The sequence below is a fragment of the Oryctolagus cuniculus genome, chromosome 9 (genome assembly GCF_964237555.1).
Source record: "Oryctolagus cuniculus chromosome 9, mOryCun1.1, whole genome shotgun sequence".
Taxonomy (NCBI): Eukaryota; Metazoa; Chordata; class Mammalia; order Lagomorpha; family Leporidae; genus Oryctolagus; species Oryctolagus cuniculus.
The window spans coordinates 125,054,319-125,080,720 of NC_091440.1; the positions used below are offsets into that span (position 1 = coordinate 125,054,319).

General features: G+C 47.7%; 2 protein-coding genes across 3 annotated transcripts; both read right to left on the minus strand.

Moving 5' to 3' along the window:
- Positions 1–205: 205 nt before the first annotated feature.
- On the minus strand, positions 206–714 carry LOC138843633 (large ribosomal subunit protein uL23-like). Its single transcript, XM_070048325.1, has one exon. The coding sequence runs from the start codon at positions 707–709 to the stop codon at positions 239–241; it is 471 nt and encodes a 156-aa protein (XP_069904426.1). The 5' UTR covers positions 710–714; the 3' UTR covers positions 206–238.
- A 13,689-nt stretch (positions 715–14,403) lies between these two features.
- On the minus strand, positions 14,404–26,187 carry PTHLH (parathyroid hormone like hormone). Of its 2 annotated transcripts, none has more exon segments than NM_001361603.1 (4): positions 14,404–14,835; positions 19,512–19,934; positions 25,400–25,521; positions 26,051–26,187. In NM_001361603.1, coding segments are annotated over 3 exon segments (534 nt in total). In that variant the 5' UTR covers positions 25,501–25,521; positions 26,051–26,187; the 3' UTR covers positions 14,404–14,825.
- Positions 26,188–26,402: the final 215 nt, after the last annotated feature.

Here is a 26,402-nt window from a genome sequence, read left to right on the forward strand (position 1 = left end):
GGGAGATAAGATGACAGGGTAAGTTTATTTTGGTGCAGAAAACGTTTGAAATCCATGCACAGTTTTTTCATCACATCAGTACCTTTAGAAGAACCTGGGTGAACACCTGTGTGCCCCCATCTGGCTTGGAACTGTAGCATTGCAAGTAAGCAAAAGCATCTGAAGGTGTCTTGGTTCTGATTGCTTTTTTTTTTATGGTGAAAAAACATATATTTAGAATGAGCCAGCTGGACTCCGTTCAGATGATCCCAATTTTGTTGGCAACGTCCAGAGCATCATAGTCAGGAGCCAGCCGCACACACGCCTTCTTCTCTCCGTCAGGGCTGATCAGGGTGTTGACTTTGGCCACGACAATGTCATAGAGTTTCTTCACAGCTGGTTTGGTCTGGTGCTTGTTGGCCTTGACATCCACAATGAACACCAGTGTGTTGTTGTCTTCTCTCTTCTTCATGGCCGACTCCGTGGTCAGGGGGAACTTGATGATGGCATAGTGGTCAAGCTTGTTTCTCCGGGGGGCGCTCTTCCGAGGGTATTTGGGCTGCCGTCGGAGGCGTAGCGTCTTGGGCCGCCGGAAGGTGGGGGACGCGCGGATCTTCTTCTTCTTGTGGCTGTGGGCGCCTTTCAGCACTGCCTTCTTGGCCTTCAAGGCCTTCGCTTTGGCTTCGACTTTAGGAGGGGCAGGAGCTTCCTTCTTCGCCTTCGGCGCCATCTTGGTGAAAAAAGCGGTTCTGATTGCTTTACCATTGCTCTGCTCCAGCCTTTTCCAAGTGAGCCTCTTGGAAGCTACTTCTATAGGGTCTTGGCAGATAGTGTATGAAGAAAAGGTTAGGGGGTATGGTCCAAAGTAGTTTGGAGGTCCTGGGTTTTGATGAAGAACAATAGATTTCTTTCGTGTAGAATTTCTCAGAGCCTCACCCACTCAACACAGGAACCCCCTTTCCCCACCGAACTGCATGAACTCCCAAAGTACCAGTAGCCTGATCATTTTTGCATTATTCAAATAGGATAGATTGTCTTCACATATTGAGTAAAAAGTAGAAAGGACCGGTGTAGTTTTAGTGCCGAGCGGCTCAGAGCCAGATGGGCCTCTCAGCTTTAATAACCGTGGAGGACTGGATGGCCTGTTTATTTACGTTCTAATTTTCTCCATAATGCTGCTCTTTATTCTGCCTGTTTCTCCCTATCTTGACATTTCTTTATTTGTAGTTGTCATTGCCTACTGCGTCTGGTTGTGATCTCTCTCGAATCCATCTTGGAAGGAGGCGGGGAACGGATCGAAGGACTCAGCTGACATCCACCTAATTGTCTCCACCCAAAAATGCTGCATTGGACGGCACCGATTTAGTGACCATTGAACATTGCTTTCAGTTCTTCCCAAATTTAACACTGATTAATCCTGAGATTAGGCTTTCAGTATTGACGTAAGCCAGGAGTTGGATGACAGCCACACCAGACTCAGAAATTCGGTCATTTCAAGGTCATGTGTGGGAGAAGTCTGGGGCAGTGATGAACTGATGGACCGGAGATGGGTGGGAAAAACTTCTCGGAGCAGTCGGTCCTTGAGCTGTGATTTAAAGAGGAGAAAGTTGTGGTTTGGTTGGTGTTCCATAGATATGGAAAAAATTGAGGGACGGCGTGCAGCCAGGAGAGGAAGAACCAGTGGAAGGAACCACATGACAATAAATTTAGTTGGTGTGGAAGGTGAAGGCTAGGTTACAGCAGAAGATGGAAACAGGGAAGGTGGGGTGAGCTGGGAGAGGCGGCTGAAAGAACAACTCGGAAACGCGTGTTTGGCTCACGGTGGAAGAGGAAACCCACAGAAGGCTCCAGGTCATCGGAGGATATGGTCAAAATGATGAACAAGGAAAACAGAGGGAGAAGCAGTGGCTTCCAAAACTGTAGCCCTGTGGGCACGATTTATGGTACCCATCAACGGCTAATCCGCCTGAAAACCTGCAAACCATGTTTATCGAATGAGCGGATCCGTGAACGGTGACCCACGGGTGGTTACGCTGATGAAGGTGGGGAGTTTGGCTTTCAGAGACCAGGGCCTCAGTGTACATCATCAGGGGAGAGGTTTGTCAGACTTCCTGGGGGAAGATCAAGAGGAATAATAATAGCAGTTATTATTATCATAATACTGTATATATATGTATAACATGTACAGTATGTGTGCACACACACAAGTATTGCTGTGATGAAAGTAAAAGAGGTGAAGTAATTTAAGGCCCTGCTTTTAAGGAGTGCTGTGCTTTCAATGTTGGACACTCCCTAAAAGCCCATGTGGCAAAGCAGTGGTCTGCAGGTGGCACTACACTTCAGGAGATGGGGCCCAGCGGGGCAGCCTCAGGTCACTGGGGGTGTGCCCTTGGTTATCCGAGCCTGACTTTGGGCCCAACCTCTCTCCCTCTCTCTCTGGGTCCCTGCTTGCTGCAATCCTTCCTCCCCACCCTGCTCCACCATCTGCCACGGGGCCTCTGCCAGAGCCTGTGTCAAGCTGTTTGGACTTTGAGCCCCCAACAATGTGAGTCGAATACGGATCTGTTCCTTCATAAGCAGCTTGTCTGGGCTATTTCACTGTCGCCATGAAAACGTGAATGCTATGTGGAGCTCATACTCTGTGGCCAACACATTCATAGCTGTTGAACACAACTGTACTGGGCACATAATGCTGGCCAGGTTGTGTCCTGTGCTAGCGGTGGCTTACACATTGCAGTTTTCCATGGAGCTTATAGAATATCACGATGTGGAGAAGTAGGGAGCACCCACACAGCAGTGTCTGGGGATTTACAGAGACAGAGCTAGACTGAAGGCATAGGCCAAGCATGCACAGAATGGAGCTGGGTGTCTTTCTGAAATTCAGGGTACGGGTAAGTGCTGGGCCTAACGGTTGAGACACCTGTGTCCCACACAGAGGACCTGAGTTCGATTCCAGGCTCCGGCTCCGGACTCAATGTCCAGTTAATGCAGACTATGTGAGGCAATGGTGATGATTCAGGAGCCCCTACCAATCATGGAGGCATCCTGGGTTGCATTTCTGGATCCTGGCTTTGGCCTGGTTGCTGTGGGCATTTGGAGAGTGAGCCAGTGGATGGGTACTGGCTGGCTGTCTCTCCTGCTCTCAAATATATATATATTTATATATATATAAAGCCTCAGGGAGCTATGACTGTGGGAGAGCTGTTTCCATGAGCAGGGTGAGAGATCTTGTAGTGCCATGCTGAACAGCAGTGTGGATGTCTGTGTTGCTTTCTGGTTGTCTTCAGCACTTTTCTTTGGCTGAACTGGGTTGCGACTCCTGGTGCTGTAGGGTTAGGGAGACGTTGGCTGCTGCCTTCAGAGTGTCCCCTGTACGCTTTGCCCACACAGCATGTGGCTTCTCCTCTGTACAGATACTTACAGATTATGGGTTGAAAGACAGCTCCTGGGCGGGCACTGTGGTGTAGCAGGTAAAGCCTCTGCCTGCAGTGTCAGCTTCCCCTGTGGGCACTGGTTCAAGTCCCAGCTGCTGCACTTCCAGTCCAGCTCCCTGCTAACGTGCCTGGGAAGGCAGTGGCTTAACCTGCTCTGTCATGACACTGGCCCTGGGGCTGAAGGTTTTATCCCCCCAAATGCAGACAGTACAACCCTGATCCTGATGGGGTGGTGTTAGGAGGCAGGGCCTTTGAGAGGTAAGTACATGAGGGTAAAGTCCTCATGAGTGGGGTTAGTGCCCTTGCAAGAGGAGGTTAGGGAGCCAGTTGGTCGCGTTTCCCCCACGTGGGGGGTGCAAGGTGAAGTCTACTGTGTACTGCCGGACCTGACCGTGGTGGCACCGTGCGCTCCTGCTTCCCAGCTCCAGGACTGTGGGGAATAAGTGTCTGTTGTGTGTCTGCCACCCACGCTGGTCATTTGTTACAGTAGCCACAGCTGACAGAAGCAGGATGGGTGTGGGGCACCTTGGTCACATCTCTCCTCTTCTTTGTGACTTGGCTTCTTTTCCTGCTCTCCTGGGCAGCTTGTTTTGTGCATCTCGGGAGATGATGAATGAGACAATTATAAACATCATTCTTGCAACCCCGGATTGCAAAGAAGCAGAAGAGTTACCCCCGTTATGCCCAGCAGGAAGGTCCAGGTGGAACTAAGATTATTTTGTTCGTAAAATTGGATTTATTTGACAGAGACAGAGAGGGAGCTCCCATCTGATGGCTCAGTCCCCAAATGCCCATGACAGCTGCATTTGGACTGAGGCCAAGGTAGGGGGCTAGGAACTCAATCGAGGTCTCCCATGTGTGCAGCAGGGATCCAACCATTGGAGCCATCACCCACTGCCTGCCAGGGTCTGCATAGTAGGAAGCTGGAATCAGGAGAGAAACAGGGACTTGAATGGAGCACTCAGATACGAGAGACAGGTGTCCCAACCAATGGCCTAGCCACTCTGCGAAATGCCCACCCCTGGTTAGCTGTTTTTGATCATGTGCTCCTCCATAAACCAGTCACTTTAATTAGAGATAGTGCAGTTGTCTGTTAAACAGAGTTTGGATCACTTTCTGCTCTGTGGATTGGAAGGCTGCATTAGCTGCAACATCAAACACCTGTTCCTTAATTCCACTGCGCATGAACCCTTTGAAGCCCTCTCATATCTATGGAGAAACGAACTAACCTTGAGTCATCTTCCATGAAGAATAAAAAAATCCAAGATTCCAATATTTTACCTACACGCAGCAGATTTCACAGTAATGATGAACCTTCTCTGCTTGCTGTTAGTGAAACGGAGGAAGCATAGATCCTTGGAGGAGAAAATCCTGGCATTAAATGATAACTTTTTTTATTTTTTAGAAAAGTAAAGTGATTCAGGTACAGACATATGAATGCACATGTGTTCAAGATTTTTTTTAAATACTCATTAACTGATGAGGGAGCCAGATATGAAAACTTGTTACAAAAGGACCTGATGAGGAATACTGAAATGAGTGCACAATTGGAGGCAAAACTACTTTTTCCACAGTAGGTGGACGAGTCTTTACCAGGCAGGAACAAACTGTCGACGAGAATTCTGCTTTGCCATTGGTTACCCGCGAGTCAGAGAGTTAGAAAATTTCTTGTACGGTATCAGAAGCTGATGATCCAGACGATGATCCAGCTGATGATCCTGGTGGCACAGTTTTCAACCGGCAGCACTGCTGTCTTGCCTTCCCCAGGCACATAAACAGCATGCGTTCACTACACAAGGGACATGGTGTGTGAAGAAGGCGTTCTTGCAATCCCAGGTGGTACCAGCAGAAAGGGTCCCTAACCTTGGTTCCTGTTGGTAATCCATTGCTTTCTTTAGTTGTCCCTGCACCTTGTGGACCTAGCATGTGTGAGAGGTGGTTATTAGGCGAATGTGAGCTGAACATCGGCCAGGCACTTGGTGTTGCTCGCTCCGCAGGCTCGCGGCAACGGATTTGCTGCTGTTTCTTTCCCCGGTCCTCCCCGGATTAGCTGCCCCCCACCCCACCCCTGCCTCTGTGGAGGGGCGGCACACCACTGGCCGGCTCTCTCAGGGGTTCCTCAGATGTTCCTGGTGCATGTTGTCTCTCTCCTCCTTTATAGTCCTCTTCCACCAATCCCAACTCTCCTGGCGTTCTCTCCCCACGCGCTGAGCACGCTGCTCTCCTCCAATCAGGGGCAGGATCAGCTCCTGCAGCTTGTTAGTTGAATTGGTGAGGCAGCTGTGTGGAAGTTGTTTACTCCCTCTCAGCGCCATATGGTGGGAGATCAGATGCATAGAGTTAGTCTTAATAATCTCACTGATCTAGTCCAGTCTCGGTAGTTTCAGTACTTATTTGTCCATAGTCTCAGTACTTATTTGTCTCCCGGGCGCCCCGCCATGTTGCAGGAGATGGGCCCTGCTCCCCACACTTGGTGTGTGGACTCCCTCAGGAACAGTGGAAAAGCCTGCCGACTCTTACGGTGCTGGTACACAGCCTAGAACCACTTCTGCAGCTCTTGGTTCTTAGCGAGCAGAGAAGGTTCGTCATTACCTGAAATATGCTGCGTGTATGTAAAATATTAGAATCTTGGATTTTTAAATTTTTCATTAAAGATGACACAGGGTTAGTTTGTTTCTCCATAGATATGAGAGGGCTTCAAAGGGTTCATGCGCAGTGGAATTAAGGGGCAGGTGTTTGATGTGGTGGCTAAAATGCCACTTGGTGCTTCCATTTGCCAAGTCCCAGCCCCAGCTCTGTGTCCATCTCCTTACTGGTACACGCCCTGGGAGGCAGCAGGTGATGGCTTAAGTGGTCCCTGCCAACCACATGGGAGACCTGGATTGAGTTCCAGGCTCCTGGCCTCAGCCCGCTCTGACCTTGGCTGTTGTAGGTGTTTGGAGAATAAACGAACAGATGGAAGATCTCTCAGTGTCTGTCTTTGTCTCTGCTTCTCTAATTTTTGAATCAAATTAGTAAGTAGGTAAGGTTGACAATTGCATGCTTAAAAAAAATTTTCGTCAAAAAATTGAATTGAAAAAAATCAGTTTATTTTGGCACACAGAATTTTGAAATCCATGCAGTTTTTTCATAGTATGTGTTTTCTGTGAACTTTTGAAACCCCCTTGTATTATTTCTGTGGTGGTTGGCTACAGTAACACAAAACAAACATGAAGAATTATTATTGTTGTTGCCATTATGACTACAGTGAACTTCATCATAACCACAGTTAAAAAAAACAGTACACAGGAGAAGATGATAGAAACTGGGATTGTGTGAAGCTGCAGTCTGTGTTGGATGTGAGCAAACACAACTCCCAGTGCCAACGAATGCGCCATCTCCCGAGAATCGGGTCTCGGATTTAATAGACTACACTCTGCTGCTGTGTCAGCCCTCCGGGAGAGACACCAGCTCAACAGGAAAGAATGGCTAAGAACATATAGGGAGCAAGCGAAGGAAAATGAGTGACTGTGGATTCAGTGCGGCTGCAGAAAGATGAAGTAACGTGTGATTGCAACCCCAGGCTCAAACCTTGGAAAGCAAATCCCATGCAGTTTATCTGCTTCCTAAGACATTTTGAATTTTATTTATTTTTTCTTTATATTTGAAAAGGAGATGAGAGAGGAGAGAGGGAAAAGGGGAGAGGGGAGAGGGGAGAGGGGATAAGGGAGAGGGGAGAGGGGAGAGAGGAGAGAGAGGAGAAAGGCGAGAGAGGAGAGAGAGATGCAGGGAGGAGAGAGAGAAGAAGAGAGAGAGAAATTGTGCATCTGCTGTAGCCTCCAGCTGCCAGAGCTGGGCCACGTTGATGCCAGGAGCCTGGAACTCCATCCGGGTCTCCTACGTGGTGGCTGGGACCAAGCACTTGAGCCCTCACTGTTTCTCCCCAGGGTGTGTATCAGTAGGAAGCTGGGTCGGAAGTGGAACAGCTGGGACTGGATGTCGGCTCTCTGATACGGGATGCAGGCAGGGTAAGCAGCAGCAGACGTGACCGCACCAGACGTCTGCCCCAGTTTCTCTCTTTTGCCATTTCTTTTTTACCCTGTTTGCCTCTTGATTCTGATCCCACTGAGGTATGCCCTCAAGAGGGGATCAGGCAAACAGCAAAGCCGTTGTCCTAGGAGCAGCTAGGACTTTATCTGCCTTCAGGCTCGCCATGCAGCCTTCATTGCTTGGGCGGGTGCAGCAGCATGATTCTTGGAAAATGTGGGACAAAGAGGACTGTCAAGAGAACTAGCCACTATCGGGGTCTTCTTTTTTTTCTTGCATAATCAAAGATGAAGTATCTGTTCTTACTTCCTGCTGGCCAGTCAATGAGGTAGATTCAGCCGTTGTGCTAGGACCTGTTTTCCTTTGAGCTATCAAGTATATCCTAGTTGCATATCTGTTGAGAAGATACACTTAATGTAAAATGGAAAGTCAGCTTTACACAGGGCAGGATTCTTCTCAGTGAGATTGAGAACTCTAAAAATGGAAGAATATATGAGAACATTCTAAAAAGCTGGTGGAAAAACCTACGTCATTTCTTAATTCCTTTTTCCATAAAATTTTGTTTTTACATTTATTATTTATTTGAAAGTCTGAGAGCCAGAGAGAGAGAAAGAGAGAAGATTGATCATTGTCTTCCACTCCCCAAGTGCCGGCATCAACCATGGCTGGGTCGGGCTCAAACTAGGAGCCCAGAACTCCATCTAGGTCTCGCACGCTCAACTGCAGCCTCCCACACCCATTGCTAGGAAGCTGTGTTGGAAGCAGAGGAATGGGGCCTTGAACCAGGTACTCTGACGTCAGGGGTGGGAGTCCCCAGTGGTGGGGCCAGTAAACCAGCACAGGATTGCTTGAAGAAACCACCTAGGACGATTTCAGAAGACACGGAGTTTCCGACTCTTATTGTGAAACCTGGGGATGATTCAAGCGGGTTTAGCAGATGGTGTTTTCAAAACCAGTCGTGGTCCCACCAACTCCAGCTGGTCTGGACGCCAGCCCCTGCTGTTGCCTGGCTCATTCCCTCCACAGCGCCCTCTCGTGGCAAAAGGCATTCTTTGCCCCCACTCAAGATGATTTCAACAGAACGGTTTCCTTCCTCTTTTCCTCCTAATTTAAAATTAAATTGACTTGAATCCATGGCAGCTGCAATGAAAGACAATTTTTGTGTAAGAAATACTGAAATCACACCTCTTTTCCCCATAATACACTATTTTTTCATGAAATTTTCAAAGACCCCCTTCCTCAAATGCACAGTTGCAAAAAATGTTTTGTATCAACATAAACTTAAGATTCCATTTCCACAAACTTTCTGAAGTTTCCCGATGATGCCACTCAAAGCCGATCCCAAGATGCAAACTCATTGGAATCAATGATGCTGTACCCTCACTGCTGCCCGCCCTCCCCCACCGATGTGGCCAGGGCACAAAGGGGCAGGTGGGTGGCACACACCTCTGTGGGCTGGGGCAGTAACACGGAGCATACGTGCCTTTGACGGCTGCAGGAGTGACGCGGCTGGGCAGCAGCCCAGTGTTCACATAGAAAATCAGCATCCCCCAGGGAACGGGGGCAGGGCGAGTCAGACTTGGAAAAGCTGAATGCCGGAGTTTTGGAGCAGGTTGAGAGGTAACAGAAGGGGAAGGATTTCATCTCTGAGGTGGTCCCATTTTAAATATGTTTTAGCCTTCTTACAGAAAGTGGCTCTCTGTATACGTTTACCTACCCGCCTGCCAGCTCGCTCCTGCCCAGCCATGCCACCCTCCTTTCTCAGCAACAGCTGCTCATTCATAGGGCTATGCAAACACCTGGCCTCTTGGCTCTGTGGGGTGTGTGTGTGTGTGTGTTAGAGAGAGAGAGAGGGAGAGCGTGCGAGCGAGCGTAAGCATGCATGCACTCCGAGCTTCGTGGAGTCCAAGGCTGTAGGCAGCCTTGGAAGATGCTGGGCAGACCAGGAGCTGGTAAAATGATGCCCTCTCAGGGGAGAGGGGGAGTGGAACAAACCGGGATCCTTTCACGCAGGAATTCCCCAAGCCCGCTGCCAGGGAGACAGAAAGTGTTCTGTCCAAAATGTGTTCGTGCTGGTGACTCTTGTCAGCCACGGCACATGGAGTGTGGATTCTGGTGAGGGCGTGCTCTTTAAGAAATGTGTCTGAAAGACAGGGAGACAGAGATCTCTTATCTGCTGGGTCACTCCTCAAATACTCACTAGTGCTAGGACTGGGTCAGGCTGAAGCCAGGAGCCAGGAGTTGAATCTGAGTCTCCTGCATGGGTGGCCGGGACCCAAGTACTTGAGCCACCCTCTGCTGCCTCCCAAGGTGCACACAGCAGGAAGCTAGAATTGGAAGCAGAGTCCTGGGACTCCACCTGGGCGCTCTGAGATGGGATGCGGATGTCCCAGGCATCTTAACCAGTGCACCTGTTGCCTACACCTCGGCTTGCTTTGACTGTTTGCTTTGCCACTTCAAGCTGTGTGGTCTGGGGTGAGCTGTTCCATCTGCTTCAGGCATAGTTACTTCATCTGTGACATAGAGATAAAAATGTCTACCTCATGGGGCGCTTAGAGGCATTAAATGCAATGGAGGGCAAATTAGAATAGGGTAAGTTGCACATACGAGGTTTAGAGAAAACAACAGATATTTGCTCTATTATTTGTTTCCTTGGCATGATGCTAACCTGTTTTCTGACACATGGTCTAAAGTACAATTTCTGGTTCTTGAGGGGCCTGGCAATTAAGAATCTTTTAGGGTGTCACCTTTTCTTCCTGCTTCTAGCTGCTTTAGCGCTCGCTAGCCGGGACAAAGCTCTTCAGTACGTTACTCCATCTACTCCATTGATTCCAGGCTTTTAGTAAAAGTCGAGACAAAGGAAAGGAAGACGAAGTGAACACATAGTTACTGACGTCCGCATGGCACCGTCTGCTATTGGTCAGCATTTATTTTGTAGAGCGAGGAACTTCACCAGGGTCACTTCCCCACAGCTCTTCAATGACAGATCGGTGAGCCGTGGCCGTCCATTACCCGACTCACCTGGAAGACGAGGCATGTACCATTCGGCTTCTCAGCCCCAAGTAGTGTATCTTTGGCAGAGAGTAGGAGTTTCTTATCAAAACAACCCATGTTTCAGGGACGGCAGGTTTTGCGTTTTTCCGATTCGTGAATGTCTTCCAGTTTGGAGGAAAATGTCAGGGAACCCTTTGGGAGATGTTTTGCAGTCTAATTCAAGTGAAACCGGAAGACATCTCCCTGATAGGCTGTGCTTGGACATAGAGCGAGTTAGGGACTTACACAGAGATGCGAATGTTCTCCTTGTGATGTTGGGGAGCCCGGGCTGGTGACTGTGTGCATTAATTTTCTTGTCAAAGTAGCAGTGTGCCTCTGTTGCACAACTGGTCCCTGTGGGTAAGTTCTGTGCAGTATTCATCGAAGAAAACCTGATATTCTAAATTCTCCTCCCTTCCTCTGGGAGCTTGCTGTATACTCAACACAAACCCTTGCTTCTTTTACCTACAGGGAGGGAAAAGTCCCTGTTACACCCGAGGCTGCCGAACAAAGGGGAGACTGGTGAGCCGTTGGTAACTTCGAGCTGCGTGTGATTCTCTAACCTTCCAGTGACTGGGATAAGAGAAGGGAATCCCCTGGGAGTCAGCAGTGCCCTAAGCCCCTGATCTCTCTCCCATCGCCAGCATATTTTTTTCTTCTGTAACTCTGCTACTTGGCTGATTCAGTGAGAAACTGAGAACACTTTTGCCTTCTGTCCGCTCATTGTTTACGGAGCACCTGCTATGTATGGATGCTGGCTGGCGTATATTGAAGAGGACAGGGTTACCAGTCCTCCAGAAGTTCTCATGGTGATTGGGAAGTGGCATTGGCAGTGTGGAAGGGAGAGAGGTTTTGTTAGCTGACCCCAGGAGTTGTGGTAGTTAAGTCATCCGAGTATTGCCTTTTGCCTATGGAACCTCAGCCCCTCCTGTGGAGTGTCCAGTGGGGTCTCGGAGAGCAGCTCAGGCATCTTGCCAACTCTATCAGAGAGTCTTTGATCCGCCCCTTGTGCTTACTAAGTTCCTAAGTGAAGGGTATCAGTGAACGTTTGTGCTCGAGATGTCTTTCCCCATTTATGGACAGGAACATTTCCTACTCAGAACTTGCAATAAAAGTGCGCACTGTTTACAGACACTAAACTCCCTGGATGTTTGGTCTGCAGCTGGTTTTCTGTTCCTGTGGACTTGGTGGCCATAGGGGGAACATTAGCAAATAAACTGTAAAATCCTTTAGACTCAAACCCTAGATTATCCTGAAGTCCGTGCTGTGTGATGGTGTGAGCATTTCAGAATTGCCTAGAAGAGGCCTAACTTGAGTTCGGTACGCACACGCAGGTACCTACCATGCCGTGTTTCAGCACAATTGGGCATCGCTTTACAATGGGGCTATGTTCTGTGATACGTGTCGTTAGGCAATTTCATCCTTGCACAAACATCACAAAGCACACTTGTGCAAACCAAGGTGTCTCCCATCACGAGGCCGGAGGATCTTATGGGGCTCCTCTCGTCTGCAGGACCCACTGTGGACCGCAGTGTCATTATGTGGTGCGTGGCTGTATTTGTGTAATGAGTCAACTGAAATTGACTTTTTCTTGCTGGGTCCATTATGGAGCACATTAAAGAGAGTAGTTTGAATTTTAAAAAGACTAACTGCTTTCTGCCCTCGTGCCAGAGATACAGAAAGTTAAGGAACTGCTTTACTCAATTGCACTCAGTAGGTAAAATGAAAAATTGAAACAAGGCGTGCGTTTTTGATGTTTCCCGAGAAAATCCTACATTTCCCTGTATTTCTCAGACTGATGCTGCCCATGTTCCCAACTGATTTTTTGTAACAGGGGAGGAAGATGCCAGTGTTGACTCTACATATTTTCAGGACCAATAATGTCAGCACTTATTTTGGGTCGTAACTTAACACAGCTCTGAATGTGTTAGCTGTGCTGTGAGACCGTGTTTAAAAATGCATGTGGTCACAGAGATGGCTAAGAAAACGCAGGGGACAGGGACAAGTTCTTCACACTTCAGTGTCACTCGTGTCTTTGAAGACAGCCTCTCCAATGCCCATAAAGGTTTGCGACATCGATCAAATGCCAACTTTGTGCAGCAAATTTGAGGCAGGTAATGATAGGTTTGCAGATGAAGTTTTCTTTTAATTCCAGAATACTTAGACCCACTTGCCTTTCTTTAAATTGTTATTGCTTTATAAACACGAGTTAGGGATAAGCTGTGTGCACTTAGCCTGTAATTTGCAAAGAGTTTATTTACATTTAAACACCTATTACCTGAAATTATGGATTTCAGGACTTTTTTTTTTTAATCAAAAATGACATTTTCCCCAAAAGCGTTTGCTTCCTTCATCTTCCCACTTCATTCGTGATCCCATGGTTTTGCTCCTGTGCCTTCACCACCCCCTCCCCTGCCCCGGGTAACCCAGGGTCCCCTGAAAGATAGGAATTTGTAAGAAATGGGAGCCATGACTCCCCAGGGCCCCTTTGGAAATGGGCAAATTTATGAAGGCAAACCTGAGTGTGCCTTGCATTTAAAAGCAAGTTTGGAGCTTCCCTGCCGTGGTCTTCAAACACCGAGTTCGCTGTAACACACATGTTTTTCCTATTAACAACTTATTGGGCTTCGGTGCAGCCTTACCATGTAAGGTTTCAGACAGAGTTTTGCCAAATGTAGTTACATCTGTTTCCAAGGCATTGCTAACTACCAGCTTTGTCCAGGGTTGGTATATTGTTGTTAAACTTATGAATATCGCTTGGGTATAAAGACCATCTTCAGCAACTTGATAAGTGAGACCAAACACAAAGTCTCTTCTTTTCCTCCTTTTGTTTAAAATTCTTACCAAAAAATGAGTGCTCTTTTGAAGGCTATCAATTCAAGTGAACATATGAGTAGGTTCAATCTTAGAATTTTGTTCCTGGAAGTACAATCCCACTCATGCCCAGCCACACGAATCTCTCCTGTTGTGTTCTTTTTTCTTTCCCTTTAAAATATACTCATAGAATATTGGGTCATTTCCATATATTGAAGACGACATGTGATTATTTCACGTGTATGTGTATCATCTGCCCACCGGAATGAAACAATTTGGAAGTTACACCATTTCACTGCTGTGCACCCTCCAAAGAGCTAAATGACCTTGAACAGGATACAGCGTGTACATGGAATACTTCCTAAATATGCACTTACTGAATTCATAGCTTTTTTTTTTTTTAACTTCTGTGTCCTAAGCTGCAGACAATTAAAAAGATTCTGCAGATGGAGATGTGCTGTTGTTTTGGACACAGAACAGGGAGCAAGTAGGGTGATACTCAAGATGGAAAAGGGGTTCATGGAGCTTTGCTCCTGTTCTCACCGCACCATTGAAGACTTTTTGAATGGTCATCTATCTCCCAAGGCTGTGTCTTTCCTTCCCCTGGAAGGCAGCCTTAGCAGCCAGGGCTCTCCAATAGCTCTGTGTGCTTATTATTCTCGTCCCCAGGCCTACCAAGGGAAACCTTGCATTGGTCCCAGTCACCAGGCCTGCAAGTCCCTGACCTGCCTCCCATCCCCCTCTGTCTGATCTCTGGCCGACTTTCTGGACTGAGTTTCCATAATCTTTTCTCCTGACTTTTCTCGGCTTCTCTTCCGTCTTCCCCTGTCTTCACCTCAAATCGGATGTTCTTCAAAGATGATGTCTAGAGAGTTGAGATGTTCTGTTGACTTGCACTGCAGTATTGGATGAAACACCTTTAAGTGGTTTTTAACTAGAAGCTGATGTAGAAGTCGGAATATGGGCCCATGTAAACACATAAAACTTGAGGTTGTATTAATACAGTTAAAAAGAACTATATATTGTTCCCTCCACGAGGACTCTTAGAGGAAAGAATTCACCTTCTGAGTCATTAGATTATATTTTATTAGACATTTTTTACAAATTTAAAATACTGCTATTTTTACATGCACAAAGGAAAATCAGTTTGGGTAATTATATTTAGGCATTCATTAAAATCAACCACAAAATAGAGACACTTTATTGTGTCATTTATCAACATACTTGATATGTATATCTAAAGTGCATTATGTTACAAAAAATATAGAAATTCAGCAGCACCAAGATACATTTACAAAATAAATACATCAGTTGACAAAATAAATTATGGTAAATGCGATAATAATAATTGGATTAGCCTTGGGAAAAAAAATATTCACAATGACAAATGTGCAGTTTCATTGAGCCACGGGGAGACAGGTTTATTCCAATGCATTTACAGTATTTACAGACAATAAATATTTCTAATACTTTCCATATGTTCACTATTACAGAATCTTGTAATACGTCCTTGTCCTTGGAAGGTCTTCGCTGGAAATCTCAATGCCTCCTGCAAAGAGAAGGAAGGGAAAGAAGAGGTGAACAGGTTAGTTTTCCTTACAAATAAAGACATGAAATAAAGGACATAAATGAGGCATCACTGAACCTCCCTGGAAAGAGACTCAGGCGATTTCTTGTAAGTATCTTCCATAGGAGGTGCCAGTGGGAGGCCCCTGGCTCTCCAGGACTGGATTCAACCGTCTGGGTATTTGTTTTGAGCAGGTGCTCCTTTGGCCACTCTGCTCCAACACCATGGGCTGTGATGGGGGTAGTGAAAGTGTGCGACTCTGGGTAGATGTTGCAAGGATGTGTAGTCAAGTAGAACACGTTTAGTTGGTGATATGCTGAAATCCGTCACTCCTGTGGCTGCCCCTAAAAACTCACGGGAGCAACTATGCCTGCATTTTACTTTTTGGGGCAAAAATTTTAGATTATTTGCTCTGGTTCTCCTGGTGTTTTGAATGGATCTCATTAGAAATTAAGAAAGCTTATTTTCAGTGAGAGAATAACAAAGAATACATTGACTTGAAAGTATAAAAAAGGAGTAGTTCACATTGCCGTGTTGCTTTTAATAGTCACTTGGGATTGACGCTTTCTAGTCTCTAAATATTGTATTGACCGGATTTTATGAAGAATAAGTGGAGGTTTCTCTTTGCATGTCTGTTTCAGTGAATATGTTTTGGTTCTTAAGGAAACAGCCAGAGTTGTGTGGAAGGCTGACATGACAGACACGTATGGGTGTGAGACCTACAGGAGGGCAGATTCTTGACAATTGCAGGGTTTTATGTGCAACTCAAACAAAAGAAGTTGAGCAGTGCGGGTATTTTAATGTTTTGGGGGAATTGACCTCTTCGCCAATGATTTTTGTTAAAATAGGTTGCAACTGTAGTGAGAAGATTTTAAGATGAAAATTTGATCTGTGATGAGTAGATGTGGATGGATGTTATAAATACAGCCTAAGGGACAACTTCACAGTTCAATAATTTATGCCCTGTACTGATACGAAATGTTTTCTACTAAGTGGGACTGAATGAATTGAGCTTAAGAACAGTACAAGAAAGGAGAGAATTACAAGTATCTTGACTGATTATTTCTTCAGAAAGAAAGAAGAGAGACAAGTTAAAGGCCCGAGGACAAGATCTTTTAAATGCTATTTCCCGCTGCGCAGTTGGTGTGCTGTCCTCCTGACATTTAACAAGGACGTGCGGTAGAACAGCCAGGTGAAAACACGGGAAATGGCCTCTGTGTATCGCATGTGTGTGAGTAGGACAGTGCTGTATAGTCTGAGCTGCTTTGACTGCAAAGCTTTTCATCGTTTTCTATATCTGCATTTCCAGAGCAGAATCTTTGATTCCTAATAAATGAGTCCTATTGTATCTGGAGATCTCGTTTGTGACATCAAAAATCCTAAAATGCAGTTTCCAGCATCGACAGCTCCACAGTCCCCAGTCCGTGTGGGAGGCAACGGACGATTTTATCTCAGCGGTTCTTCTCAGAGCCACTTCACGCAATAGAGCTCACACTTGCCCATGTAGAACGATGCACAGAGACCAACATTTACAAAAGGCGGGGCACTTCCAGAACTTGAAAATACTTATTTTGAAAAGATTTTATTTGGGTGGCAATGTGTGCATGGCCCCGTAGGGTCACAGGAGTCCACTCCTGTGTCTCCGGGTTCTTCCCTGTGCCTCTGCAGTGCTGTGCTGTGGCAACATCTGGCCACCAAACAGCTCTTCCCATCAATGTCCCTCACTGACAGGCAAGAGAAAGGAAAACAGAGACATCCTATTGCTCTCAGACGTGGGTCTGGATGTGATTAGGCCACTGTCTAATTTTCACAAGACCGCCTTTAACTTAGGAGTAGCTGCAACATAACAGTGGACAAGTGATGATTTTTATTCATTCCTCAGATACGTCCAGGAGCATTGTTAATTTTAAATGAATAAAATCCACGCAACATACTATTCTGTGTTTATGGCTGCAATATATATTCAGTAAAGCAGTGATAAGAATAGGTTTGACAACGTAGTAGGGTCCTTGCATGAGATAGAAATACCCGTATGTAAAGGTAGGGTCACATCATAAAAGTATACTGGGTATGTGAGCCCTGAGATTTGTTTCTGATCCTCATAGGTCTGTTACGTATTTGCAGAAAAACTCATCGCTGTGCTAACAATTTCTCTAGCACCACAGCCCATTGGTTACTGAAGCTGTACAACTCTTCCAATATAATTGCTCTTTTATACGCTGTTTAATGATGCTTCTGTCAAAGAAAAAAATGATGGTGAACAGGTTCAGGCTGTGCTACACAACATCACTTGGTCACCTTCTCTGTGCTGGAGTCAGAGAAAAGGGCTGGAGAAGTGACAGGAGGCTCCTGTGGGCTCCTTGGGCCCTTCAGCTGTTTCCTACTTTATACAATGAGATTAATGTTCGCCTTGCTGTTGCCTCACAGAGACACCCAGCCACACATGTGTAAGAGCTGGTATAATCAGAACAAGATCTAAAAGCAGCGAAATAACCATCTGTTGCAATTTCTCAGGTGTTTACTGTATGATGGGCACTTAACCCATATAATCTTATTTAATCGTCACCCAGCTCTGTGAGGTCGGTCCAGTTATTATCTCCATTTCACAGAAGATGAAAGTGATTCTTGAAAAGACTGAGAAACTTGCACAAGGCTGGGAACTTGAATCAGTTCAGACCCAAGACTTGGGCCTGAGGTCCTGGACTCCACAGACGGTGAGTGTCCATGCGACCTCTGTCTGTGAACTAAGGACGACGAGCCACAGACGTCTGAAGTTTTATTATTGTACTGCACTGCCCACTGACAAATGGGTGCATGAGAAACGCTCAGTGCCTCTTGAACCAAAAATTAAACTGTTTCAGAAACCACTTCTTTTTCAAAAGCTGCCAGAAACCAGAGTGAAATTTATTTATTTTTTAAAGATTTGTTTATTTATTTGAAAGGCAGAGTTACAGAAAGGCAGAGGCAGAGGAAAAGGCAGAGGGAGAGAGGGAGAGAGGGAGAGAGGGAGAGAGGGAGAGAGGGAGAGGGAGAGAGAGTTCTTGTATCTGCTGGTTCACTCCCCAGATGGCCACAACAGCCAGAGCTGTGCTGATTGGAAGCCAGGAGCCAGGAGTTTCTTCCAGGTCTCCCATGGAACTGGGCCACCTTCCACTGCCTTCCCAGGCCGTAGCAGAGGGATGGACAGGGAGTGGAGTGGCCAGGTCTCGAACCAGCACCCATATGGGATGCTGGCACTGCAAGTGGCCGCTTTATCTGCTATGCCACAGCATTGGCCCTCAGAGTGAAATTTAATTAAACAAATTTAAAGTGTGTGTTTAAAAATAATTTAATTTCTTTAAATTAAAAAACAAGCTTAAAATTTAATTAGTTTGATGAAATAAAAAGTGTGTATGGCTTGGAACTGTTTATGGAAGGATAGCATTCTGTGGTGCTAGGAGATAAGATCAGCACATTTTGTGTTTTCTCTTGTAGAGAAACCAAGTAAGAAATGAAAGATTATTAAGAAAGTCTGCTTAGGGCCAGTGCTGTGGCATAGCAGGAAAAGCTGCCACCTGCAGTGCTAGCATCCCATCTGGGTGCCGGTTCAAGTCCTGGCTGCTCCACTTCTGATCCAGCTCTCTGCTGTGGCCTGGGAAAGCAGTAGAAGATGGCCCAGGTCCTTGGGCCCCTGCACCCATGTGGGAGACCTAGAAGCAGCTCCTGGCTCCTGGCTTCAGATCGGCACAGCTGGAGAGTGAATCAGTGAATGGAAGACCTCTCTCCCTCTCTCTGCGTCTGCCTCCCTGTGACTTTGCCTTCAAATAAATAAATATCTTAAATTAAAGTCTGCTCACTTGCTAGTGGAGGAACAGATACATGTCTTTGGCATAGGGTGAAGATACTCACTAGTAATAGACACTGGAATAGTAAATGCAAATATTTAGGGATTTGCTGTCAAGTACATCAGAGAATTGGAGTTGAGGGTATGACAGTGGTGAAAGAGAAATGGACTATAGAACCCATGCGTGTGGCTGTGTGTGTGTGCCTGCATGTGTGTGGGCTTCTGTGTGTGTGTGTGTGGGCCTATGTATGTGGGCTTGTGTGTGTGTGGGCCTATGTGTGTGTGTGTGTGTACTTGTATGTGAGCTTGTGTGTGTGTGTGGGCCTGTGTGTGTGTGTGTGTGTACTTGTATGTGAGCTTGTGTGTGTGTGTGGGCCTGTGTGTGTGTGTGTGTGTGTGTGGGCCTGTGTATGTGGGCTTGTGTGTGTGTGGGCATGTGTGTGTGTGGGCATATGCGTGTGTGTGTGTGTGTGGACTTGTATGTGAGCTTGTGTGTGTGTGTGGGCCTGTGTGTGTGTGTGTGTGTGTTGTGTGTGGGCCTGTGTGTGTGTAGACTTATATGTGAGCTTTGTGTGTGTGTGTGGGTTATTGTGTGTGCGGAACTGTGTGTGTGTAGACTTGTATGTGAGCTTGTGTGTGTATGGGCCTGTGTGTGCTTGTGTATGTGTGCTGTGGTTCAGAGTAGGACAACACTGCTTCAAGGCACACCATCCTCCACCTAACTTGGTTATGGAAGAATTTGAATGGTGACCGGCTGAAATCTGGAAGCGGGGAACATTCTAGATTATGCATGCCAAGACCAAAGAGGGGGCTGCGAATCGCAGGCGCCGCTTACCATGAGCTGAGCTCAGGCTCCGGCTCGGAGATGTCAGACAGGTGGTCGCCCGCGAGCCCACTGCCCGCGCCCGCAGACAGTGGCCAGGCGGAGCGAGTTCGCCGCTTCTTCTTCTCCTGCTCCTTGCGCTTCCCGGGCTTGCCTTTCTTTTTCTTGCCAGGCGTCTTGAGGGGCTGCTCCTTGTAGGGCTCCACCTTGTTGGTTTCCTGAGTGAGGTACCTGCCCTCATCGTCCGACCCGAAGCGCACCGCGTGGTTCTTGGTGTTGGCGGCGGGCTTGGAGTTGGGGGAGACCTCGGAGGTAGCTCTGATCTCGGCGGTGTGGATTTCGGCTATCAGGTGGTGCAGGAAGAAGCGGCGCCGGAGGTCTTGGATGGACTTGCCCTTGTCATGGAGGAGCTGGTGTTCGGACACGGCTCTCTTGCTGTCGGGAGACAGTGGCAGAGGGGAGAAGGGGTTAGACACTGAGGACAGATGAGGCAGTCCCCTCAGGGTCTCAGCTGAGGCGAGGGAGGGGCAGGGCGGACAGCTGGAGGCTCCCTGCTATCCTGCTTCGATGAGAACGCGCGTGGGCCTTGAGCGCCTAAGAGCAAGGGGTCACATTCAGGACGCCTAGCTCCCTTCCCGACTGCGACAGCCCTGCCTCGCGGAGGCTCAGACGGAGACAGAAAGCGCCAGGTTTCTCTTTTTATGTTTTCAGAGTTCTGCCTGGGGGTAGAATACATCCACAAGTCCCAGCCTGGGACATTAAAAGGAGGCTGCTTTTACCTGAGCACAAACTCAGGTGCACACACACACACACATGCGAGGACACACACTGGTGTGCACACGCACACACACACGCAAACCTGTGTGCACAGCCACACATGTGAACACACATACGTGTGCATGCACAGATACATGTACACATGTGCACACACACGCATGCACACACAGGCATGGCTGCCCCACTGGGAAAATACTGACACCAAAGGCTGCAGTGTGCAGCATAACCTGTGTAGGAATTCACGTCACCAACAGACCCAACTGTAACACGTTCCTCTCTGGCCTACCAAGGACCTAGACCAGGGCCCTTCCCAAAGGTTACGGAAAAATAAAACTAAAAGGTAAGGTTATCTTGGTGCCAAAAAAAAAAAAAAAGGAAGAACCACTTTGAAATCCAGGCGCAGTTTTCCATAATGCACATTCCCTGTGACCTTTCTGAAGACCCTCACGTGTGAGGAGGGCCCGCTGTCAGAGCGAGAGCGCGGGAGCGCGTGTAAGCGTGTGCGCACACACAGGGCTTTCTGGAAAGTGGTGGGTGGTCCTCTTAAAATGCATTTCTTTGTGAGTTCACATTAAGTGAGATCATTCTTTTTCTTCTGTGCTCCAAGTTTCTTTCTTTCTTTCTTTTTTTGAGTCAGGATTTCAGAGAGGATTATCCTTATGACTTGAAAAGTTTGCTCTTCTGCCTTCTTTCTTTTTCTTACCATATCTCCAGGGATAAGTATGCTCTTTAGGCAAAACTCTAATGAAATGCAATGGAGAAAAGCAAAGTAAGCCTCCATCCATCCTATCAGACAGCGCTGACTCTTGCTTAGCTGTCCATCAATGTGTGCTGTAATTGTTCTGTGTGCACATGATCAACCATCCTGGAGGAGTCCACACAGGAACCGGTTGTAGCCTGCCTGCTGCAATTCTGTGTTACCTAACTCCAAGCCCTGCACTGAAGAAGCCTTCAGACAGACAGACTCATCTTTGAAAGCACCCAGGTCCTATCCTGGGTTTGCTCTTACGTCGTGGGCAGATTGGTGTCTGGGGCCCTCGATGCCTTTTTAGCACAACTTCTTTAACTCCTCATTAAAATGCAACAATAATAGATAGCATTATGGTCCCCATTTTATAGGTAGAAAAACTGAGGTACAGTGGGATGAAATGACTCACCCTCATTCGCACAATGAGAACTGGTAGGACCAGGTCTCTAAAAAATGAGATTTTCTGAATCTAAAACCACAAGGTTTTTTTCCAGTTTCCTTGATCTTTCCTCTTGCTGAGGTCAGAGCCCTGGTGGCGGGAATGAGGGCAGGGCACGGCCGCCAAGGCAGTGGCGGGTTGAACACAAACAGATCAGTTTCCTTGCAGACCCAGCTGATTGCCCCCAAAGTCCATGTGCCTCAGCAAAATAAGGAACTAGGATTCCTAGAGTTAGGCTAGAAGAGAGGACATTTCTCCGGATCCTACATTCAGGATGCCAGCTGCTGTCGAGTGCTTTAGCGTGTGCACCGACTGCACGCCGTGTGGCGTGTGCAAAGAAGACATGACTTCACGGAAAGGAATTTAACAGGAGCCTGGTTGAAATGAGGCATGAAGGAGTCTCTCTTGCTTCACGAAGGTGCCACATGTGACTAGATTAAAATTCACTTAGTCTGTGGCAATCGTTAGTATTCTGGAAACTTTTAATAACCTACCAAAGTGAGGCTTTGGTACAATATATTTATATCCTCTAATAATATTTTTAAAAGAACGAGGCTGGTCTAATTGCATATTTCATAGGTATTTAATAAATATCAGTTAGCAGAGTGTCACATTAAAGAGAAATTCTTAGCCAGTGATCATTTACAGTGCTGGAGGACTTTTCTTTCTTCCTCGATTCCTGGCCGATTCCCCTCTGTACTGCTCCCCAAATGTCGAATGCAGCCCGTCCTAGCTGAACTTGAAGCCAGACTCACCCTGGCTGGTCTGTTCGGATCAAGCCACCACTGCTCGCGTCCCTGTGATGGGCACAGATGCCTGACATCCTGACCAGCCTGTCAGTTCTGAGTCACACACCGTATCTTCCCAAGAGCCACACTTTACTGGAACGGCTCTCCTGGGGCAGGCAGGGATAGTTCTATCCCTCTGTTTTATAAAAAGCCTGGGACATGGCACAGCTTTGTGCAGGATAAGGATGTCTGCCTTTTGTGAGATGCAGAGATGCCCATCTGCCTTTCAGGGGAAATTGTTAGTCTATTAGAAAACACAGTGTTTCTCAAAGGCTGAAAGGGAAATACTGTCCGGCAATTTTGCTTTTGGGAAACTGTATTGGAGTCCAGGAATATAATGATATCCTCATCAGCAGCAAAGAATAAAGTCCATAGAGAATCTCTTTCCACAATGAGACATGAACTGACATGGGAGTAAATGGCTGGCATGTACCAACTCGAGATACAGAAGTGGTGAGTAACAAATTCAAATTAAGGTTTTCAATGGAGATAACCCTGAAACACTGTAGTAAGGATGCCCTCAGGAATAGCCTGTTACTCAACACATCTGTAAACAGGACAAGGCCCAGCGGTGCACAGGGCATTGTTACCTGCCTGAGCTGCACCACGGATAAACACGTATGGCTTGATGGTCTCCTTTGGTTATGGTTAAAAAAAAAGTCACAACAGTTTGGGGCCAATACTTCATACAGAGCAAACTGTAGTGGAAACACGGCTCTTGTACCGTAAAGCAAAGTCCCTGTGCAGGGAGGGTGTAGGGAAGGCTGCAGTCCTCAGGAACTTTCAAGGGGCAGAGGGGAGAGAGGCACGGCACGGCAGGGCCTCCGCAGCACAGCAGGCAGAACACGAGAGCACGCTCCTGCCGACCCAGGGCTGCCGAGGACGCACTCTGTGTCTGAGAAGAGAGTTCCGTGCTACACGGAAGACACAGGGTTAGGGTGTTAGAGTTAAGATGACTCACCAGAAGTCCCTTCCAACCCAAGTGACTCAGTCCAAAGCTATGCTTTTCATTAAGTGGAAGACTCGGTCTGGCTCCCAACCCCATCCACCAGGGATGCGTTGGTTTCTGAATCTGCAGGGGATCCCTCTCAGACAGAGACACCTGCCAAAGGGCATGCACATCTCCACAAAGACCTCCCTCCGCCAGCTGCAGCTCAGTGATGCTCTAGCGCCTTGGAGGGAAATCTTGTGGACCGATGGGCCCAGAAGATGCACGACTCAAAACTGCCTCTTCTCAATGCCTTTGAAAGTGGTCTAGTAGCTTTCTCTCCTGTCAAAGTCGGCGCCCCTTTACATCTAAAGCAGTTTCCCGACCCTTGGTGTGAAAATTGGGGGAGCAACATGACTTGATTATATGTTGAAACCTCTTTCAAGAAACTAGCTTGATTGAGTGTAATAGTAGAGGAATGTTTTGTCTAGCACACAAAATTCACTGTTACTTGGCACCAACACAGAAACAACGACTTGTTTTCTTAAACTCCATTTGGCTGTAATAATTTGATGAAACATCTTCATCTGCTGATGACTTCAGTCTCCATGAAAAACCATGGCTGTAATGTGATGATCTATTAGCCATTAGCGATGAGAATGTTTTGTGGTAGTTTTATAACCATCTGCTGAGTGTGAGTGTTTAACTACAATATTATATTTCACCCACAAACAAAACTCTAACAGAGTCTCTGGCTGCTAAATAGTTTCTGATGTGTATTTTGCAAGGTGCAACAAAGAAAGAGTTAAAAATAGCCTTTAGGACAACTTAGCACTATTTTTGTGCCATAATTGTTGATTTAATCATGGTTCATTTACTGTTTCTCAAAAGAGAAAACAGGTATTTCTCAAGCAACTTTAAAGAAAAAATTGGCTCTCTTCCAAGACAGTCTTTCTTAGCCAAATAAATACAGTATTTAAGTGTGCCTTTAAAAAAAATTCAGTCTTCACCTATATTTACATTTGGATTTTAAGTAATTGAGTTTAACACAAGTCTCCAGATGAGCAAGAAGTCTGAAGACAGTTTTCAGAAATGTATCGGCAGAACGTTGATTCCAAGAGCACAATGAAGCTTTATCTTCAATGCTCTACACAATCGCCTTAGGAGATTCATAATAGATTTTCATTTGGGTGCCAAGGTTCAGACATGTCTAAAGTAATTTCATTTAAGGGCTTTTCTGCTCTAAGAAGAATAGACAGAGGGCACACATAAACAGTTGCCTTTTTGTACACCCTGGGGAATTCGGGAGGAAGCACCGTGAACTTGATTGTAAACATTAGATACTGCTATTTTTTTTATTGTTCATGTAAAAGTTCTCCCTAATTCCTTCTCCCACGTCAAACTTTTCCCACATCTTGAGCTTGATAGTTCTCCCATGCTCTACACTGTGTTGGCAGCTTAAAGCTCACCCAAAGATGCTCTGACACATGACAGAGGCCTGCCAGATCGGACGGATTATCTAGACTGCGGCCCCTGCCGCTCCCCCAGCTTCCCAGGCACGCCACACGGGGCCGCGTCTCGCGCGTGCCTGGATGCACGGGCTCTTGCCAAGGCGAAGTTATCCCTCAAAGAAATCACCGCAGGAAAACGCGACACTACACGCTCTCAGGCTACAACGCACACTTGGGACTCCAGATGCAGGAACTGAGCGCAATCCCTCCAAGAAAAAAAGAGACGTCCGTCTCCGCACACCTAAAGGCAGTTCTAGAAAAGAGCGCTCCCCTGCACTGGATGGGTACCACGCGGACCGGGCGCCGCGGCGAAGTTTTTACTACTTCATTATATAATGTCTTCGTTATGTAATAGGGTCCCGTTTTTATATGCTTAAAATTATGTCAGTCATAGGAATATCAGACGGGAGGCTTTTGCTTGGCACGCACAAACTGCCACCCACCGTCACACGCACCCCGGCGCGCACACCTCTGTCCCCGCGCAGAGCTCGGCTTCCTCCGCGAGTTTCAAAACCTTCCCGGGTCCCCAAAGCAACCTCCCTGCCTCCCTGGAGAGCATCCCGCAAATCGCTCCCGACTAGGGGAGCGCGCATCCTGCAGGTAGCCGGATGGCCCCTCTCTCCGCCCGCCCGGCTGACCACAGCGAACCCTCAGCAGCGCCCCAGCCCGGCAGCCTCCCCCTCTGGCCTCCCGGCCCGGGGACACTCACAGGCGGCGGCCTGGCCCCTCCACCGAGCGCCCGCAGGAGGGCACGGAGTAGCTCAGCAGGAACACGGCCACGCTCCACTGCTGCAGCAGCCTCCGCAGCATCGTGTCCCGTCGCCGTGGGACCTGCAACAGAGGCGAAGGGCCCAGGTCAGTCCGGCCTCTCCATCTCCCCGTGCGCCCCGCTCTCTCTTCCAGCCCAATCTCCAACAGCCGCTTCCACAGCCAGGGCATCTCCCAAGTTGCAAAGAAACACACACACACACACACACACACACACACAAAACCCCAAACTTTCTCTGGAGCCGCTCAGCACTTACTTATTTAGGAATCAGCTAGTCCAACTGTGCTTTTTCCAAACCACACGGGCAAAAAAAAAAAAAAAAAAAAAAAGACCAAAAAGAAAAAAAATTCAGAGGCGCTTCCTCTGAGATAGTAGCGAAAACGAAATGGTTTTATATAGGCAGCAGTGATGCGTAGCGTGTTTACACGTCTCCCATAGCAATGCCTAATTAGTGCGGTCGGCAGTGACTTCTCTGCGCGCGTGGAGCCCGGCGGACCCCTTTCCAAAGTCAGCGTCCTGGCGCGCCCGGCCCCTGGGTCCCAGAGCCACTTGCAGCGAGCCCCGCGTATATATACATAGCCGTCCGTCTACCTCCTCTGGTGGGCTGGCTGCTTCCGGAAAGTTGATTCCACACGCCCTGGGCACGCGTTCCAAGCGCGCGTGTCGTCGATCAGCAGGGCCAGGTGGCGGCGAGGGCGGGATCCGGCGGCGCAGAGGGGCGGCGCGCCCCGCTTCACGGGCGGGCGGGCATGCGGGCCTGCGGCGCAGGTTGGCGGCGAGCTGCAGGGCCAGCCGGGGAAGGTTCACACGCTCGCGGGCAAACCTGCCGGAGAAGTGAGCGAGTCGCAAAGAGGTGGCGCCCGAGGAACGCGCGCGGGGCGAGCGAGGGCGCGGGCGCGCGGGGGGCGGGGGACTGGGACGGCCCGAGCCGGCCCCGCGCGGC